Consider the following 18,282-nt stretch of genomic DNA (forward strand, 5'->3'; position numbering starts at 1 on the left):
CGCCCTTTCAGGCAGCGCATTCCAGATCGTAACAAATCGCTGCGTAAAAAACAATGATATGCAAAATTAATCTAATAAACTTACAACACAGAAACAGGATATTTGTCCCAATCAGTTCATGTTGGTCTTTATCCTCCACATGAGCAATAGTCCAAATCCCAGGGGCCTGCCCTGTTCCCAAATCCCTTTATTTCCCTTTCCTTCAATCACCTATCTAACCTGATCTTAAATGCAGACATGGCCAAATTTTGTTTGGTAATGCTCCAAAGAAGCACTTTGGGTATTTCACCATGTTAAAGGGGCTTTATAAATGCAAGTTATTGTTGCATTCCATTCTGTGTGAAGATGTTTCTCCTGGCCTCTGTCCTAAATCTCTTACGTTTAATCTTACACTGATGTAATTCCATTCTAGACCCCTGGAAATGGTTCCTATCTACTCCACCTCATCCCTTTATAATTTTAAATACCTTGATCAATCATTTCCTAGTTATGCTGTCATGAAAACTGCTCCAATTTTAACGTTCTTTCTATTTGCATTTCCTTACAGCAGGCAGTATCCTGGTGAATCTGCACTGTCCCCTCTTTACTGCCTCAATATCCTTAACAGTTACTGGTGACATTTTTCAAACCTGCCTGTAATGAAGAAATAAATTTGTGAGATGGCATCAAGACAGTACAATTGTACAAATGGAGTATTTAAAACAGAAGGTGGCACAGTGGCGCAGTGGTTAGCACCGCAGCCTCACAGCTCTAGCAACCCGGGTTCGGTTCTGGGTACTGCCTGTGTGGAGTTTGCAAGTTCTCCCTGTGACCGCGTGGGTTTCCTCCGGGTGCTCTGGTTTTCTCCCACCGCCAAAGACTTGCAGGTTGACAGGTAAATTGGCCATTGTAAATTGCCCCTAGTGTAGATAGGTGGTAGGAGAATGGTGGGGATGTGGTAGAGAATATGGGATTAATGTAGGATTAGTATAAATGGGTGGTTGATGGTCAGCACAGACTCGGTGGGCCGAAGGGCCTGTTTCAGTGCAAGTAGAATAGGGAGAAAGACCAGTTTGTTTATTTATTTCAGAAAATTTGAAATAAAATGAATATGCAGCGCTATTAATGTTAGATGTTGCATGTTTAAATGAAGACTTAGAAATTGAATATTTTAAAAATAAATGTTTCATTTTCATGTGAACACATCCTTGACAATTTGCAGAATCATAGATTACTTCAATGTATTTCATTTCACCAAGATAGTAATTTGTAATTTATTGAAGATAAATTTACATAAAGATACATATAAGTACTATATGTGTTCAGTGAAGGATAAAAGACTAAGTATTATGTACCAAATAATTACTACATGACTATAATTAACATTACTTCCAAATATATAACATTCCTAAATATAAATGTAGACTTCTAAAACTATGTATTAATTATATACAATTAAACTTATTCTCCCCATATATTGCTGCAAACACAGTTATGAAGCTAATCCCTTCTTTGTAGTGAAGGAGAGAAAGGTGTTTTAAACAGTGCTAAATTAATGCAGGTGCAGTCATTTTAAAAATCAATTTAAATTGGATAAAAGCTAGAGAAATATTAATCAGTTTATTTTTTTGTCCCAAGGTAGGCTTAAGTTTGGGGTGCACTCAATATGCAGTACAGTGATCATTGTGAGCCACAACCTCTAATAACTGATAAAAATGTTTATGATAACGCTGGAGAGGTGTTAGCCCAGTTTGCACCACAATATGTTTCTTGTGATGTGTAATCAGAAATAATCCCTGACAACATGCTTTCAAATCACTGGGGTGAAAATCCACCAAGATTTACAGACCATCTCTACATTTCAGCTTAAAGCCATTGATTTGAAGTCCCCTATGATTATTATCTTATAATGTCAAAGCCTCTTTGACTTTTGTTAACAACTTGCTCTCTCCTTGTTTACCTCGTGTTGCCTTTATTATGTCTCACTTCTACCCTCAATGCTTCTGCACACCTCCCATTCTGTTTCATGTCCATTCTTCTGACAGCTGTTGTCTCATCCTTACCAACATTTCCACTCTGTACCCAGGTAGCAGAGTTAATGTTTCATCAGAACTAATGCAAGGTCACAGACCTGAAACATTAACTCTGTTTCTCTCTCCACAGATGCTGCCTGACCTGCTGAGTATTTCCAGCATTTTCTGTTTTTATTTGAGAACCTAAGCACCTCTTCTTGACATTCAATGGCATTACCATCATTGTATTCCCCACCATCAACATCCTGGGGGTTACCATTGACCAGAAACTTAACTGGATCAGCCACATAATACAAGAGCAGGCCAGAAGCTGGGAATTCTGTAGCAAGTAACTCACCTCCTGACTCCCCAGTGCCTGTCCACTCTCTACAAGGCACAAGTCAGGAGTGTGATGGAATACTCTCCACTTGCCTGGATGGGTGCAGCTCCAACAACACTCAAGAAGCTCGACACCATCCAGGACAAAGCAGCCCGCTTGATTGGCACCACATCTACAAACATTCACTCCCTCCACCACCGACGCACAGTGGCAGCAGTGTGTACCATCTACAAGATGCACTGCAGCAATGCACCAAGACTCCTTAGACAGCACCTTCCGTGAGCTCTACCAACTAGAAGGACAAGGGCAGCAGATGCATGGGAACATCACCACCTGCAAGTTCCCCTCTAAGTCACACACCATCCTGACTTGGAACTATATCTCTGTTCCTTCACTGTCGCTGGGTCAAAATCCTGGAACTTTCTTCTCAAGGGCAATAAATGCTGGCTTTGCCAGCAAGCCTCACACATGAACGAATAAAAGAAATCATAGAACATAGAACATAGAACATTACAGTGCAGTACAGGCCCTTCGGCCCTCGATGTTGCGCCGACCTGTGAAACCATCTGACCTACACTATTCCATTTTCATCCATATGTCTATCCAATGACCACTTAAATGCCCTTAAAGTTGGCGAGACTTCTACTGTTGCAGGCAGGGCGTTCCACGCCCCTACTACTCTCTGAGTAAAGAAACTACCTCTGACATCTGTCCTATATCTATCACCCCTCAACTTAAAGCTATGTCCCCTCGTGTTTGCCATCACCATCCGAGGAAAAAGGCTCTCACTATCCACCCTATCCAACCCTCTGATTATCTTATATGTCTCTATTAAGTCACCTCTCCTCCTCCTTCTCTCCAACGAAAACAACCTCAAGTCCCTCAGCCTTTCCTCGTAAGCCTTCCCTCCATACCAGGCAACATCCTAGTAAATCTCCTCTGCACCCTTTCCAAAGCTTCCACATCCTTCCTATAATGCGGTGACCAGAACTGCACGCAATACTCCAGGTGCGGCCGCACATCTCCTTAGCTATCCCCAAATTCCTACAGTTTATTCCTGTTTTGTCTTTGCATAAATGCAAAGTATCTTTAAACCTCATCTTACCAAGAACAAAGAACAAAGAACAGTACAGCACAGGAACAGGCCATTCGGCCCTCCAAGCCTGCACCGATCTTGATGCCTGTCTAAACTAACACCTTCTGCGCTTCCGGGGACTGTATCCCCTCTATTCCCATCCTATTCATGTATTTGTCAAGATGCCTCTTAAACGTCATTATGGTACCTGCTTCCACCACCTCCCCTGGCAACAAGTTCCAAGCACTCACCACCCTCTGTGTAAAGAACTTGCAACGCACATCCCCTCTAAACTTTGCCCCTCTCACCTTAAACCTATGTCCCATAGTAACTGACTCTTCCATCCTGGGAAAAAGCTTCTGACTATCCACTCTGTCCATGCCGCTCATAACTTTGTAAACCTCTATCATGTCGCCCCTCCATCTCCGTCGTTCCAGTGAAAACAATCCGAGTTTTACCAACCTCTCCTCATAGCTAATGCCCTCCAGACCAGGCAACATCCTGGTAAACCTCCTCTGTACCCTCTCCAAAGCCTCCACGTCCTTCTGGTAGTGTGGTGACCAGAATTGCACGCAATATTCTAAGTGTGGCCTAACTAAGGTTCTGTACAGCTGCAGCATGACTTGCCAATTTTTATACTCTATGCCCCGACCGATGAAGGCAAGCATGCCGTATGCCTTCTTGACTACCTTATCCACCTGCGTTGCCACTTTCAGTGACCTGTGGACCTGTACTCCCAGATCTCTCTGCCTGACAATACACCTAAGGGTTCTGCCATCTACCTTGATTAAATGAATAATTTGTAAAATTTTTATAGGAAAATGCTGCCCCAAAATGGTTCACTGGCTGAGTGACATATTATTGAAGGATGAATCAAAGAGCTAATGTTTAATCAGATCATTTAACATATTCTCTTTGATTGGGTCCCTGGGTTAGTGAATAAGGTATTGTCAGGACTGGCCAGTCAGCTCTCAAAACCCGAGACAAGGATCCCAGCAATGGCCGGGGAACCGATCTACATCGGATCCGGGGAGATCGAGCAGCTTCTGCAGAACTCGGAGCTGTTGCCGGTGCTGGAGAGAGCGCTCGGTAACTTCTCGAGTGAAGGCGGCGGCGGGGTGGAGCAGCCGGTCCGGTCCACCGTCCCGATCGCCAAGTACAAAGGGTGCGGACTTTTAACCGGGAGTGTTTATTATTAAAGCAGCCCCGAACTCTGAGCTTGCACAAGGGGCTCGGGGAGATTTTTGTCCTTCATTTGCATTTGTTTATTTTTTCTATTTTCAAAAGGAACGCCAACTTCTTGCGAAATCTTTGCTGACATCTTTCCAAGACTGATCAGCACCGAGAAACAAATTGTCCCAATCTGACCGCAAAATCCACCCACCAGCCCTTTCTAATGTTTTCTATCCACTCACTCACTCTCACATGCCAGGGTGGAGGGTGTGAGGGTAGACGGGGTCACAAGGACACTTTGGGACGTGTTGTGAGCAGCCAAATGCTTAGACAGGGCCCAGCTCCCTGCAGCAAGTGCTGCAGGTTATATATTTTGTTATTCATATGGCATATGGGATGTGGGTGTCACTGGCTAGGCCAGCATTTATTGCCCATCCCTAATTGCCCTTGAGAAGGTGGTGGTGAGCTGCCTTCTTGAACCGCTGCAGTCCATGTGAGGTAGGTATACCCACAGTGCTGTTAGGAAGGGAGTTCCAGGATTTTGACCCAGCGACAGTGAAGTAACGGCGATATAGTTCCAAGTCAGGATGGTGTGTGACTTGGAGGGGAACTTGCAGGTGGTGGTGTTCCCATGCATTTGAAGCCCTTGTCCTTCTAGTTGGTAGAGGTCGCGGGTTTGGAAGGTGCTGTCTAAGGAGACTTGGTGCGTTGCTGCAGTACATCCTGTAGATGGTACACACTGCTGCCACTGTGTGTCAGTGGTGGAGGGAGTGAATGTTTGTGGATGGGGTGCCAATCAAGTGGGCCGCTTTGTCCTGGATGGTGTCGAGCTTCTTGAGTGTTGTTGGAGCTGCACCCATCCAGGCAAGTGGAGAGTATTCCATCACACTCCTGACGTGTGCCTTGTAGATGTATTTTTTACTTTGTACTCTTCTACAGTGTTTTTTGGAAATGTTCATGTCGAGAAATGAGTGAAAGTTCCCCTCACCCTCCCTTCACCCTTGACCTCACCCCCTTACCCCTTTCCTTCCTCCCCTTCTCCACTGCTGGGAAAACCCTTGGTCGTACTTTGATCATTTTGGAGTTGGGCAGGTGTTTAACACACAATATTTGTCCCAATTTGCTCGCTGTAATTAGGGAAACAAGTCGGTTCTTTAATGTTTTCTGTAAATATTCACCTTGTTTCTGCTTTTTCTGTTGAACTGACAGTTGAACTTTGTTCAGTTTTTTAGGTGTGATGCCAGCGTACAGTGCAGAGGATGATGCCTTGGCAACAAAAATGGTCAGATTTTATCAAACAACCAACTCTGAGACTTCATCCCATCAGGCAACAGTGCTGCTGTTTGACCCAAGCAATGGCATCTTAAAGGCAGTACGTATCTGCCATGTATACATCACTCCCGTATCTCCACTCAGTGTGTAACTGTTGTGTATACGTCACTCCCGTATCTCCACTCAGTGTGTAACTGTTGTGTATACGTCACTCCCGTATCTCCACTCAGTGTGTAACTGTTGTGTATACGTCACTCCCGTATCTCCACTCAGTGTGTAACTGTTGTGTATACATCACTCCCATATCTCCACTCAGTGTGTAACTGTTGTGTATACCTCACTCCCGTATCTCCACTCAGTGTGTAACTGTTGTGTATACCTCACTCCCGTATCTCCACTCAGTGTGTAACTGTTGTGTATACATCACTCCCGTATCTCCACTCAGTGTGTAACTGTTGTGTATACATCACTCCCGTATCTCCACTCAGTGTGTAACTGTTGTGTATACCTCACTCCCGTATCTCCACTCAGTGTGTAACTGTTGTGTATACCTCACTCCCGTATCTCCACTCAGTGTGTAACTGTTGTGTATACCTCACTCCCGTATCTCCACTCAGTGTGTAACTGTTGTGTATACGTCACTCCCGTATCTCCACTCAGTGTGTAACTGTTGTGTATACGTCACTCCCGTATCTCCACTCAGTGTGTAACTGTTGTGTATACGTCACTCCCGTATCTCCACTCTGTGTGTAACTGTTGTGTATACGTCACTCCCGTATCTCCACTCAGTGTGTAACTGTTGTGTATACCTCACTCCCGTATCTCCACTCAGTGTGTAACTGTTGTGTATACGTCACTCCCGTATCTCCACTCAGTGTGTAACTGTTGTGTATACGTCACTCCCGTATCTCCACTCAGTGTGTAACTGTTGTGTATACATCACTCCCGTATCTCCACTCAGTGTGTAACTGTTGTGTATACGTCACTCCCGTATCTCCACTCAGTGTGTAACTGTTGTGTATACCTCACTCCCGTATCTCCACTCAGTGTGTAACTGTTGTGTATACGTCACTCCCGTATCTCCACTCAGTGTGTAACTGTTGTGTATACGTCACTCCCGTATCTCCACTCAGTGTGTAACTGTTGTGTATACCTCACTCCCATATCTCCACTCAGTGTGTAACTGTTGTGTATACGTCACTCCCGTATCTCCACTCAGTGTGTAACTGGGGCTGAAGGTTGATAAGTCCCCGGGACCTGATATTCTACATCCCAGAATGTTGAAAGAGGTTGCTATGGAGATAGTGGATGGATTGATGATCATCTTCCAAAATTCTATAGATTCTGGAGCGGTTCCTGCAGATTGGAAAGTAGCAAATGTAACCCCACTATTTAAGAAGGGAGGGAGAGAGAAAACAGGGAACTTCTGACTTGTTAGCTTTACATCAGTCTTTGGGAAAATCTATTCTAAAGGATGCGATAAATGGACATTTGGATAATTTGATTGGGCATTGTCAACATGGATTATAAATGGGAAATCATGTTTGACAAACCCATTGGAGTTTTTTGAGGATGTTACTAACAGAATTGATAAAGGGGACTCGGTGGACATGGTATACTTGGATTTTCAGAAGGCTTTTGATAAAGTCTCCCACAAGAGGTTGTTTAGCAAAATTAAAGCACATGGGATAGGAGGTAATATACTGGCATGGATTAAGGATTGATTAACAGGCAGAAAGTAGAGAGTAGGAATAAACGGGTCATTCTCGCATTGGCAGGTTGTGACATACATACGAACATACGAATTAGGAGCAGAAGTAGGCCATTCGGCCCCTCTAGCCTGCTCCGCCATTCAATAAGATCATGGCTGACCTGTTTGTGTCTTGAATTCCACACTCACATCTACCTCTGATCATCTTTAACTCTCTTGCCTAACAAAAATCTATCTACCATCACCTTAAAAATATTCAATGTCCCCGCCTCCACCACCTTCTGAGGCAGAGAATTCCAAAGTCACACAACCCTCAGAGAAAAGATTTCTCCTCATCTCTGCCCTTAAAGGGCGACCCCTAATTTGAAAACAGTGTCCCTTAGTTCTGGACTCACCCACAAGAGGAAACAACCTCTCCACATCCACCTTGTCAAGACTAGTGGGGTACCGCAAGGATCAGTACTTGGGCCCCAGCTGTTCACAATATATATCAATGATTTGGATGTGGGGACAAAATGTAATATTTCCAAGTTCGTGGATGACACAAAACTAGGTGGGAATGTGTGTTTTGAGGAAGATGCAAAGCGGCTTCAAGGGGATTTGGAAAGACTTTGTGGGCGAGAACGTGGCAGATGGAATATAATGTGGAAAAATGTGAGGTTATCCACTTTGGTAGGAGGAATAGATGTGCAGAGTATTTCTTAAATGGTAAGAGATTAGAAAGTGTAGATGTACAAAGGGACCTGGGTGTCCTTGTTAATAAGTCATGCAGGTGCAGCAAGTAATGAGGAAGGCTAATTGTACGTTAGCCTTTATCACAAGAGGATTTGAGTACAGGAGTAGTGCAGTCTTGCTTCAATTGTATAGAACCATGGTTAGACCGCACCTGGAGTAGTGTGTGCAGTTTTGGTTCCCTTACCTTAGGAAGGATATTATTGCAATAGAGGGAGTGCATCGAAGATTCACCAGACTTGTTCCCAGGATGGCAGGACTGTCCTATGAAGAGATTGGGGAAACTGGGCCTGTATTCGCAAGAGTTTTGAAGAATGTGAGGTGATCTCATTGAAATCTACAAAATACCTAAAGGGATAGACAGGGTAGATGCAGGTAAGACGTTCCCTCTGGTTGGGGAGTCTAGAACCAGGGGATGTGATTTCAAAATAAGGGGGAAGCCGCTTAGGACAGAGATGAGGAGAAATTTCTTGACTCAGAGGGTTGTGAATCTTTGGAATTCTCTACCCCAGAGGGCTGTGGAAGCTCAGTCATTGAGTATGTTTAAAGCAGAGATTGTCAGATTTCTAAATACCAGTGACACAAGGGGATATGAGGATAGTGTGGGAAAAAGGCATTGAAGGGGATGATCAGCCATGATCCTATTGAACGGTGGAGCATTCTCGAAGGGCTGAATGGCCTACTCCTGCTCCTATGTTCCTACTGCTGTATCTGTCCAGTCCATGTGCAACAGTTGTGTATACTCCACTGCTGTATCTGTCCAGTCCATGTGCAACAGTTGTGTATACTCCACTGCTGTATCTGTCCAGTCCATGTGCAACAGTTGTGTATACTCCACTGCTGTATCTGTCCAGTCCATGTGCAACAGTTGTGTACACTCCATTGCTGTATCTGTCCAGTCCATGTGCAACAGTTGTGTACACTCCACTGCTGTATCTGTCCAGTCCATGTGCAACTGTTGTGTATACTCCACTGCTGTATCTGCCCAGTCCATGTGCAACTGTTGTGTATACTCCACTGCTGTATCTGTCCAGTCTATGTGCAACAATGTGTACACTCCACTGCTGTATCTGTCCAGTCCATGTGCAACTGTTGTGTATACTCCACTGCTGTATCTGTCCAGTCCATATGTAACAGTTGTGTACACTCCACTGCTGTATCTGTCCAGTCCATGTGCAACTGTTGTGTATATTCCATTGCTGTATCTGTCCAGTCCATATGTAACAGTTGTGTACACTCCACTGCTGTATCTGCCCAGTCCATGTGCAACTGTTGTGTATACTCCACTGCTGTATCTGTCCAGTCCATGTGCAACAGTTGTGTATACTCCACTGCTGTATCTGTCCAGTCCATGTGTAACAGTTGTGTGTACTCCACTGCTGTATCTGTCCAGTCCATGTGCAACAGTTGTGTATTCTCCACTGCTGTATCTGTCCAGTCCATGTGCAACAGTTGTGTATTCTCCACTGCTGTATCTGTCCAGTCCATGTGTAACAGTTGTGTATACTCCACTGCTGTATCTGTCCAGTCCATGTGCAACAGTTGTGTATTCTCCACTGCTGTATCTGTCCAGTCCATGTGCAACAGTTGTGTATACTCCACTGCTGTATCTGTCCAGTCCATGTGCAACAGTTGTGTATTCTCCACTGCTGTATCTGTCCAGTCCATGTGCAACAGTTGTGTATACTCCACTGCTGTATCTGTCCAGTCCATGTGCAACAGTTGTGTATACTCCACTGCTGTATCTGTCCAGTCCATGTGTAACAGTTGTGTATACTCCACTGCTGTATCTGTCCAGTCCATGTGTAACAGTTGTGTATACTCCACTGCTGTATCTGTCCAGTCCATGTGTAACAGTTGTGTATACTCCACTGCTGTATCTGTCCAGTCCATGTGTAACTGTTGTGTATACTCCACTGCTGTATCTGTCCAGTCCATGTGTAACTGTTGTGTATACTCCACTGCTGTATCTGTCCAGTCCATGTGTAACAGTTGTGTATACTCCACTGCTGTATCTACCCAGTCCATGTGTAACAGTTGTGTATACTCCACTGCTGTATCTGTCCAGTCCATGTGCAACAGTTGTGTATTCTCCACTGCTGTATCTGTCCAGTCCATGTGCAACAGTTGTGTACACTCCACTGCTGTATCTGTCCAGTCCATGTGCAACAGTTGTGTATTCTCCACTGCTGTATCTGTCCAGTCCATGTGCAACAGTTGTGTATACTCCACTGCTGTATCTGTCCAGTCCATGTGCAACAGTTGTGTATTCTCCACTGCTGTATCTGTCCAGTCCATGTGCAACAGTTGTGTATACTCCACTGCTGTATCTGTCCAGTCCATGTGCAACAGTTGTGTATACTCCACTGCTGTATCTGTCCAGTCCATGTGTAACAGTTGTGTATACTCCACTGCTGTATCTGTCCTGTCCATGTGCAACTGTTGTGTATACTCCACTGCTGTATCTGTCCAGTCCATGTGTAACTGTTGTGTATACTCCACTGCTGTATCTACCCAGTCCATGTGCAACTGTTGTGTATACTCCACTGCTATATCTGTCCAGTCCATGTGTAACAGTTGTGTATACTCCACTGCTGTATCTGTCCAGTCCATGTGTAACTGTTGTGTATACTCCACTGCTGTATCTGTCCAGTCCATGTGCAACAGTTGTGTATACTCCACTGCTGTATCTGTCCAGTCCATGTGCAACAGTTGTGTATACTCCACTGCTGTATCTGTCCAGTCCATGTGTAACTGTTGTGTATACTCCACTGCTGTATCTGTCCAGTCCATGTGCAACAGTTGTGTATACTCCACTGCTGTATCTGTCCAGTCCATGTGCAACAGTTGTGTATACTCCACTGCTGTATCTGTCCAGTCCATGTGTAACTGTTGTGTATACTCCACTGCTGTATCTGTCCAGTCCATGTGCAACAGTTGTGTATACGCCACTGCTGTATCTGTCCAGTCCATGTGCAACAGTTGTGTATACTCCACTGCTGTATCTGTCCAGTCCATGTGTAACAGTTGTGTATACTCCACTGCTGTATCTGTCCAGTCCATGTGCAACAGTTGTGTATACTCCACTGCTGTATCTGTCCAGCCCATAACCCTCCTGCCATATAGGGTTAATCCTACATCTGCTGGTATAAGGATGGTAATTGCTGTAGAGTGTTCACATCCAACCCCATTGGATTGATACTCAACCTGTGGATACATCTACTACTTCACATCGAGGGGAGCATGTGAATATACAGAAACAACACTTGCACTTCAGTTCTATGTAACATTTAAACCTATCTTTCAGTCTCTGACAGTTGACTGTGGTACAATGCAACCTTCATTTTGTCACAATGCAGGGAATCCACCTTCAATACTGAGACTAGGAGAGTGGAGAGCTGCAGGTTTGATCTTGCATGTTTGGTACACGTTAGGAAGATGAGTCTAAAACAAACATTTTCCTTGGGCTCTGAGATTGACTTGTAACAGACAAGATGGGTTTGGGGTTAATAGGTGATGAAGCAAGGGTTTTTCACGAAGACTGCGAGTGGATATTGGAGTGTAGATAATGGAGTCTGTGCTGTGTATAATCTGTTGACGGGTGATTCACTTTTCTCTCTATTGTTTCTGAAGGTGATGGACGGAGCAGTGATCACTGAAAAGAGAACTGCTGCGGTTTCTGCCATCGCAACGAAGGTAAGGAAAAATTGTCACTAAATGGGAACATCGCAATGTGAGATGGGAAGGGCTTTTTTCATCCTGTAAGAATGGCTGAGGCTGTTCCCATCTCCTGTGGATACTTTGCACTAGCTGGACTGAGAACATGCTGGTCAAGGAAGTTCTGCTGAACACATATCTTGGGACATTTCACTACATTAAAGGTGCTTTATAAATGCAAGTGTTTGTTGTTACATGGCAGTCAGGAGCAGTAAAGCCTGGCTGGGTTTTCTTCTCTCTAGCTCACTGGTGCTGAGGGTAACAGGTTCCCAACACCACTGTGACAGAGATCAGTTAATGCAGCAGAGACCAGAGATTAAACCTGGAGTTGGACTTTCCCCATCTGTGTAGATCAGGAGGGACAAATCCCCCAATGAAGGAGGCCCACAAGTTATTCATTCCAATTCAAGAACACTAACCACAAATTCTCCTAGGAAGAGTGAAGTCGAAGCCAAGTCTAACCCGGGGTCTTTAACAATGTTCAAGTCGGATGTCACTTCAGGTGAGATGTTAAACCAAGGCCTTGTCTGTCTGTTCAGGTGGATGTTATAGACCCCACAGGAATCTCAAAAGGTGAGGAAGGGAGATTCTTCCAGTGCTGGCAGTCAACAATCAGCTGTGCCAAAAACAGATTAACCAGTGTTTCATATCATCACTTTGGGATCTTGCTGTGTGCAAAATGGGTGCCGTGTGTCCCTGGGCAACGGTTACTTCACTTCAAAGCATGTTTGCAGAGTGGTTCAGGAACATCATGCTTGTAAATCATTCCTTTCTCACTTTAGTGACAGCTGTAGGAACAAGTGCAGGATTGGGGGAGAGAGAACCAGAGTTTATAAAGCCAGTCGCAGAGGTTGTCACCTCTCATCCACCCTGCTGCCTCAGAGAGAGGGGCACCGAAGCAATTCAGACTTTTCGTCTAACTCTCAGTTTTATCCATTTTGATCCAGTACCTGAAGCGGAAGCACCTGGATGTGTTGTGTATTCTGGGAGCCGGGTCTGAGGCTGTGAGTCACTATGAAATCTTCACCCAAATGTTTCCGTTCAAGCAGGTACTTTTACAAGTTCTCCCTCTTCTTGTCTCTATTTTGCATGTGTGTGTGCACGCGTGAGTCTGTGTGTGTGCAAAGAGAAGCAACATTAACATAGGAACCAGAGGAGACTACTTAGCCCCTTGTGCCTAGTCTGCTATTCACTCTGTGTGTGAGTGTGAGTCTGTGTGTGTGAGTGTCTGTGTGTGAGTGTCTGTGTGTGAGTGTCTGTGTGTGAGTGTCTGTGTGTGAGTGTCTGTGTGTGAGTGTCTGTGTGAGAGTGTCTGTGTGTGTGTCTGTGTGTGTCTGTGTGTGTGAGTGTCTGTGTGTGAGTGTCTGTGTGTGAGTGTCTGTGTGAGAGTGTCTGTGTGAGAGTGTCTGTGTGTGTGAGCGTCTCTGTGTGTGTGAGACTGTGTGTGTGAGTCTGTGTGTGAGTGTCTGTGTGTGAGTGTCTGTGTGTGTGAGTCTGTGTGTGTGAGTCTGTGTGTGTGAGTCTGTGTGTGTGAGTCTGTGTGTGAGTGTCTGTGTGTGAGTGTCTGTGTGTGAGTGTCTGTGTGTGAGAGTCTGTGTGTGAGAGTCTGTGTGTGTGAGTGTCTGTGTGTGAGTGTCTGTGTGTGAGAGTCTGTGTGTGTGTCTGTGAGTGTGAGTGTCTGTGTGTGTGAGTGTCTGTGTGAGTGTCTGTGTGTGTGAGTGTCTGTGTGTGTGAGTCTGTGTGTGTGAGTCTGTGTGTGTGAGAGTCTGTGTGTGTGAGTCTGTGTGTGTGATTCTGTGTGTGAGCGTCTGTGTGTGAGCGTCTGTGTGTGAGCGTCTGTGTGTGAGTCTGTGTGTGTCAGCGTCTGTGTGAGTCTGTGTGTGTGATTCTCTGTGTGTGATTCTCTGTGTGTGAGTCTGTGTGTGTGAGTCTGTGTGTGTGAGTCTGTGTGTGTGAGTCTGTGTGTGTGGGTCTGTGTGAGTGTCTGTGTGTGAGTGTCTGTGTGTGTGAGTCTGTGTGTGTGAGTCTGTGTGTGTGATTCTGTGTGTGATTCTGTGTGTGGTGTGTCTGTGTGTGGTGTGTCTGTGTGTGGTGTGTCTGTGTGTGTGAGTCTGTGTGTGTGAGTCTGTGTGTGTGAGTCTGTGTGTGAGAGTCTGTGTGTGTGAGAGTCTGTGTGTGTGTGAGTCTGTGTGTGTGAGTCTGTGTGTGTGAGTCTGTGTGTGAGTGTCTGTGTGTGAGTGTCTGTGTGTGTGAGTCTGTGTGTGTGTGTCTGTGTGTGTGTGTCTGTGTGTGAGTGTCTGTGTGTGAGTGTCTGTGTGTGAGAGTCTGTGTGAGAGTCTGTGTGAGAGTCTGTGTGTGAGTCTGTGTGTCTGTGTGTGAGTCTGTGTGAGTGTCTGCGTGTCAGAGTCTGTGTGTGAGTGTGTGTGACTGTGTGTGAGTATCTGTGTGTGAGTCTGTGTGTGAGTATCTGTGTGTGAGTGTCTGTGTGAACCTGTGTGTGAGTGTCAGTGTGAACCTGTGTGTGTGTGTCTGTGTGTGTGTGTCTGTGTGTGTGTGTCTGTGTGTGTGTGTCTGTGTGTGTGAGTCTGTGTGTGAGTCTGTGTGAGTGTCTTTGTGAGTCTGTGTGTGTGAGTCTGTGTGTGTGTGTCTGTGTGTGAGAGTCTGTGTGAATCTGTGTGTGTGAGTGTCTGTGTGTGAGTGTCTTTGTGAGTCTGTGTGTGTGTGTCTGTGTGTGAGTGTCTGTGTGTGTGAGTGTCTTTGTGAGTCTGTGTGTGTGAGTCTGTGTGTGTGAGTGTCTGTGTGTGAGAGTCTGTGTGAATCTGTGTGTGTGAGTGTCTGTGTGTGAGTGTCTGTGTGTGAGTGTCTGTGTGTGTGAGTCTGTGTGTGTGAGTCTGTGTGTGAGTGTCTGTGTGTGTGAGTCTGTGTGCGTGAGTGTCTGTGCGTGAATGTCTGTGCGTGAGTGTCTGTGTGCGTGTGAGTCTGTGTGTGAGAGTCTGTGTGTGTGAGTCTGTGTGTGTGAGTCTGTGTGTGTGAGTCTGTGTGTCTGAGTGTGAGTGTCTGTGTGTGAGTGTCTGTGTGTGAGTGTCTGTGTGTGTGAGTCTGTGTGTGAGTCTGTGTGTGTGTCTGTGTGTGTGAGTCTGTGTGTGTGTCTGTGTGTGTCAGTGTGAATCTGTGTGTGTGAGTGTCTGTGTGTGAGTCTGTGTGAATCTGTGTATGTGAGTGTGTGTGTGAGTGTCTGTGTGTGAGTGTCTGTGTGTGAGTGTCTGTGTGTGTGTGTCTGTGTGTGAGTGTCTGTGTGTGTGTGTCTGTGTGTGTGTGTCTGTGTGTGAGTGTCTGTGTGTGTGTCTGTGTGTGTGTCTGTGTGTGTGTCTGTGTGTGAGGATCTGTGTGTGTGAGAATCTGTGTGTGTGAGAATCTGTGTGTGTGAGTGTCTGTGTGAGTGTCTGTGTGAGTCTGTGTGTGAGAGTCTGTGTGTGTGAGTCTGTGTGTGTGTCTGTGTGTGAGTGTCAGTGTGAATCTGTGTGTGTGAGTGTCTGTGTGTGTGAGTGTCTTCGAGTGAGTCTGTGTGTGTGAGTCTGTGTGTGTGAGTCTGTGCGTGAGTGTCTGTGCGTGAGTGTCTGTGCGTGAGTGTCTGTGCGTGAGTGTCTGTGCGTGAGAGTCTGTGTGTGAGAGTCTGTGTGTCAGAGTCTGTGTGTGAGTGTGTGTGTCTGTGTGTGAGTGTCTGTGTGTGTGAGTCTGTGTGTCAGAGTCTGTGTGTGAGTGTGAGTGTCTGTGCGTGAGTCTGTGTGCGTGAGTGTCTGTGTGTCAGAGTCTGTGTGTCAGAGTCTGTGTGTGAGTGTGTGTGTCTGTGTGTGAGTGTCTGTGTGTGAGTGTCTGTGTGTGTGAGTCTGTGTGTGTGAGTCTGTGTGTGTGTCTGTGTGTGACTGTCAGTGTGAATCTGTGTGTGTGAGTGTCTGTATGTGAGTGTCTGTGTGTGAGTGTCTGTGTGAGTCTGTGTGTGTGAGTCTGTGTGTGTGTCTGTGTGTGTGAGTCTGTGTGTGTGTCTGTGTGTGTGAGTCTGTGTGTGTGTCTGTGTGTGTCAGTGTGAATCTGTGTGTGAGTGTCTGTGTGTGAGTGTCTGTGTGTGAGTCTGTGTGTGTGAGTCTGTGTGTGTGAGTCTGTGTGTGTGTCTGTGTGTGAGTCTGTGTGAGTCTGTGTGAATCTGTGTGTCTGAATCTGTGTGTCTGAGTCTGTGTGTCTGAGTCTGTGTGTCTGAGTCTGTGTGTGAGTGTCTGTGTGAATCTTTGTGTGTGAATCTTTGTGTGTGTGTGTCTGTGTGTGTCTGTGTGTGAGTGTCTGTGTGTGAGAGTCTGTGTGTGAGTTTCTGTGTGTGAGTGTGTGTGTGTGTCTGTGTGTGTGTGTCTGTGTGTGAGTGTCTGTGTGTGAGTGTCTGTGTGTGAGTGTCTGTGTGTGTGTGAGTGTCTGTGTGTGTGAGAGTCTGTGTGTGTGAGTCTGTGTGTGTGAGTCTGTGTGTGTGGGTCTGTGTGTGTGAGTCTGTGTGTGTGAGTGTCTGTGTGTGTGATTCTGTGTGTGTGATTCTGTGTGTGATTCTGTGTGTGATTCTGTGTGTGATTCTGTGTGTGAGCGTCTGTGTGTGAGCGTCTGTGTGTGAGAGTCTGTGTGTGAGTCTGTGTGTGTGATTCTCTGTGTGTGAGTCTGTGTGAGTGTCTGTGTGAGTGTCTGTGTGTGAGTGTCTGTGTGTGTGAGTCTGTGTGTGTGATTCTGTGTGTGGTGTGTCTGTGTGTGGTGTGTCTGTGTGTGGTGTGTCTGTGTGTGTGAGTCTGTGTGTGAGTCTGTGTGTGTGAGTCTGTGTGTGTGAGTCTTTGTGTGTGAGTCTGTGTGTGTGAGTCTGTGTGTGTGAGTGTCTGTGTGTGAGTGTCTGTGTGTGAGTGTCTGTGTGTGAGAGTCTGTGTGAGAGTCTGTGTGAGTGTCTGTGTGAGTGTCTGTGTGAGTGTCTGTGTGAGTGTCTGTGTGTGAGTCTGTGTGTGTGAGTCTCTGTGTGTGAGTCTCTGTGTGTGAGTCTCTGTGTGTGAGTGTCTGTGTGTGTGAGTCTGTGTGTGTGAGTCTGTGCGTGAGTGTCTGTGCGTGAGTGTCTGTGCGTGAGTCTGTGTGCGTGAGTGTCTGTGTGCGTGAGTCTGTGTGTGTGAGTGTCTGTGTGTGTGAGTGTCTGTGTGTGTGAGTGTCTGTGTGTATGAGTGTCTGTGTGTGAGTGTCTGTGTGTGAGTGTCTGTGTGTGAGTGTCTGTGTGTGAGAGTCTGTGTGAGAGTCTGTGAGAGTCTGTGTGTGAGTCTGTGTGTGAGTCTGTGTGTGAGTCTGTGTGTGAGTCTGTGTGTCTGTGTGTGAGTCTGTGTGAGTGTCTGCGTGTCAGAATCTGTGTGTGAGTGTGTGTGACTGTGTGTGAGTCTGTGTGTGAGTATCTGTGTGTGAGTGTCTGTGTGAACCTGTGTGTGAGTGTCTGTGTGAATCTGTGTGTGTGAGTGTCAGTGTGAACCTGTGTGTGTGAGAGTCTGTGAGAGTCTGTGTGTGAGTCTGTGTGTCAGTCTGTGTGTGAGTGTCTGTGTGTGTGAGTGTCTTTGTGAGTCTGTGTGTGTGAGTCTGTGTGTGTGAGTGTCTGTGTGTGAGAGTCTGTGTGAATCTGTGTGTGTGAGTGTCTGTGTGTGAGTGTCTCTGTGTGTGTGAGACTGTGTGTGTGAGTCTGTGTGTGAGTGTCTGTGTGTGAGTGTCTGTGTGTGTGAGTCTGTGTGTGTGAGTCTGTGTGTGTGAGTCTGTGTGTGTGAGTCTGTGTGTGAGTGTCTGTGTGTGAGTGTCTGTGTGTGAGTGTCTGTGTGAGAGTGTCTGTGTGAGAGTGTCTGTGTGTGTGAGCGTCTGTGTGTGAGTGTCTCTGTGTGTGTGAGACTGTGTGTGTGAGTCTGTGTGTGTGAGTCTGTGTGTGAGTGTCTGTGTGTGAGTGTCTGTGTGTGTGAGTCTGTGTGTGTGAGTCTGTGTGTGTGAGTCTGTGTGTGTGAGTCTGTGTGTGAGTGTCTGTGTGTGAGTGTCTGTGTGTGAGTGTCTGTGTGTGAGAGTCTGTGTGTGAGAGTCTGTGTGTGTGAGTGTCTGTGTGTGAGTGTCTGTGTGTGAGAGTCTGTGTGTGTGTCTGTGAGTGTGAGTGTCTGTGTGTGTGAGTGTCTGTGTGAGTGTCTGTGTGTGTGAGTGTCTGTGTGTGTGAGTCTGTGTGTGTGAGTCTGTGTGTGTG

The 18,282-nt window shown here is 46.1% G+C and overlaps 1 protein-coding gene across 1 annotated transcript in view; it reads left to right on the forward strand.

The window, feature by feature from the left end:
* Nucleotides 1-4,341: 4,341 nt before the first annotated feature.
* Nucleotides 4,342-18,282, forward strand: part of crym (crystallin, mu) — a 35,178-nt gene continuing 21,237 nt past the window's right edge. The window contains exons 1-4 of the mRNA XM_068025865.1: nt 4,342-4,571; nt 5,804-5,951; nt 11,928-11,990; nt 12,959-13,060. Coding sequence (XP_067881966.1) covers nt 4,405-4,571; nt 5,804-5,951; nt 11,928-11,990; nt 12,959-13,060 — 480 coding nt within the window. The 5' untranslated portion in view covers nt 4,342-4,404. The remainder of the gene's footprint in view (nt 4,572-5,803; nt 5,952-11,927; nt 11,991-12,958; nt 13,061-18,282) is intronic.

This window comes from Heterodontus francisci, unplaced genomic scaffold (genome assembly GCF_036365525.1).
Source record: "Heterodontus francisci isolate sHetFra1 unplaced genomic scaffold, sHetFra1.hap1 HAP1_SCAFFOLD_837, whole genome shotgun sequence".
In the NCBI taxonomy this organism is placed as follows: Eukaryota; Metazoa; Chordata; class Chondrichthyes; order Heterodontiformes; family Heterodontidae; genus Heterodontus; species Heterodontus francisci.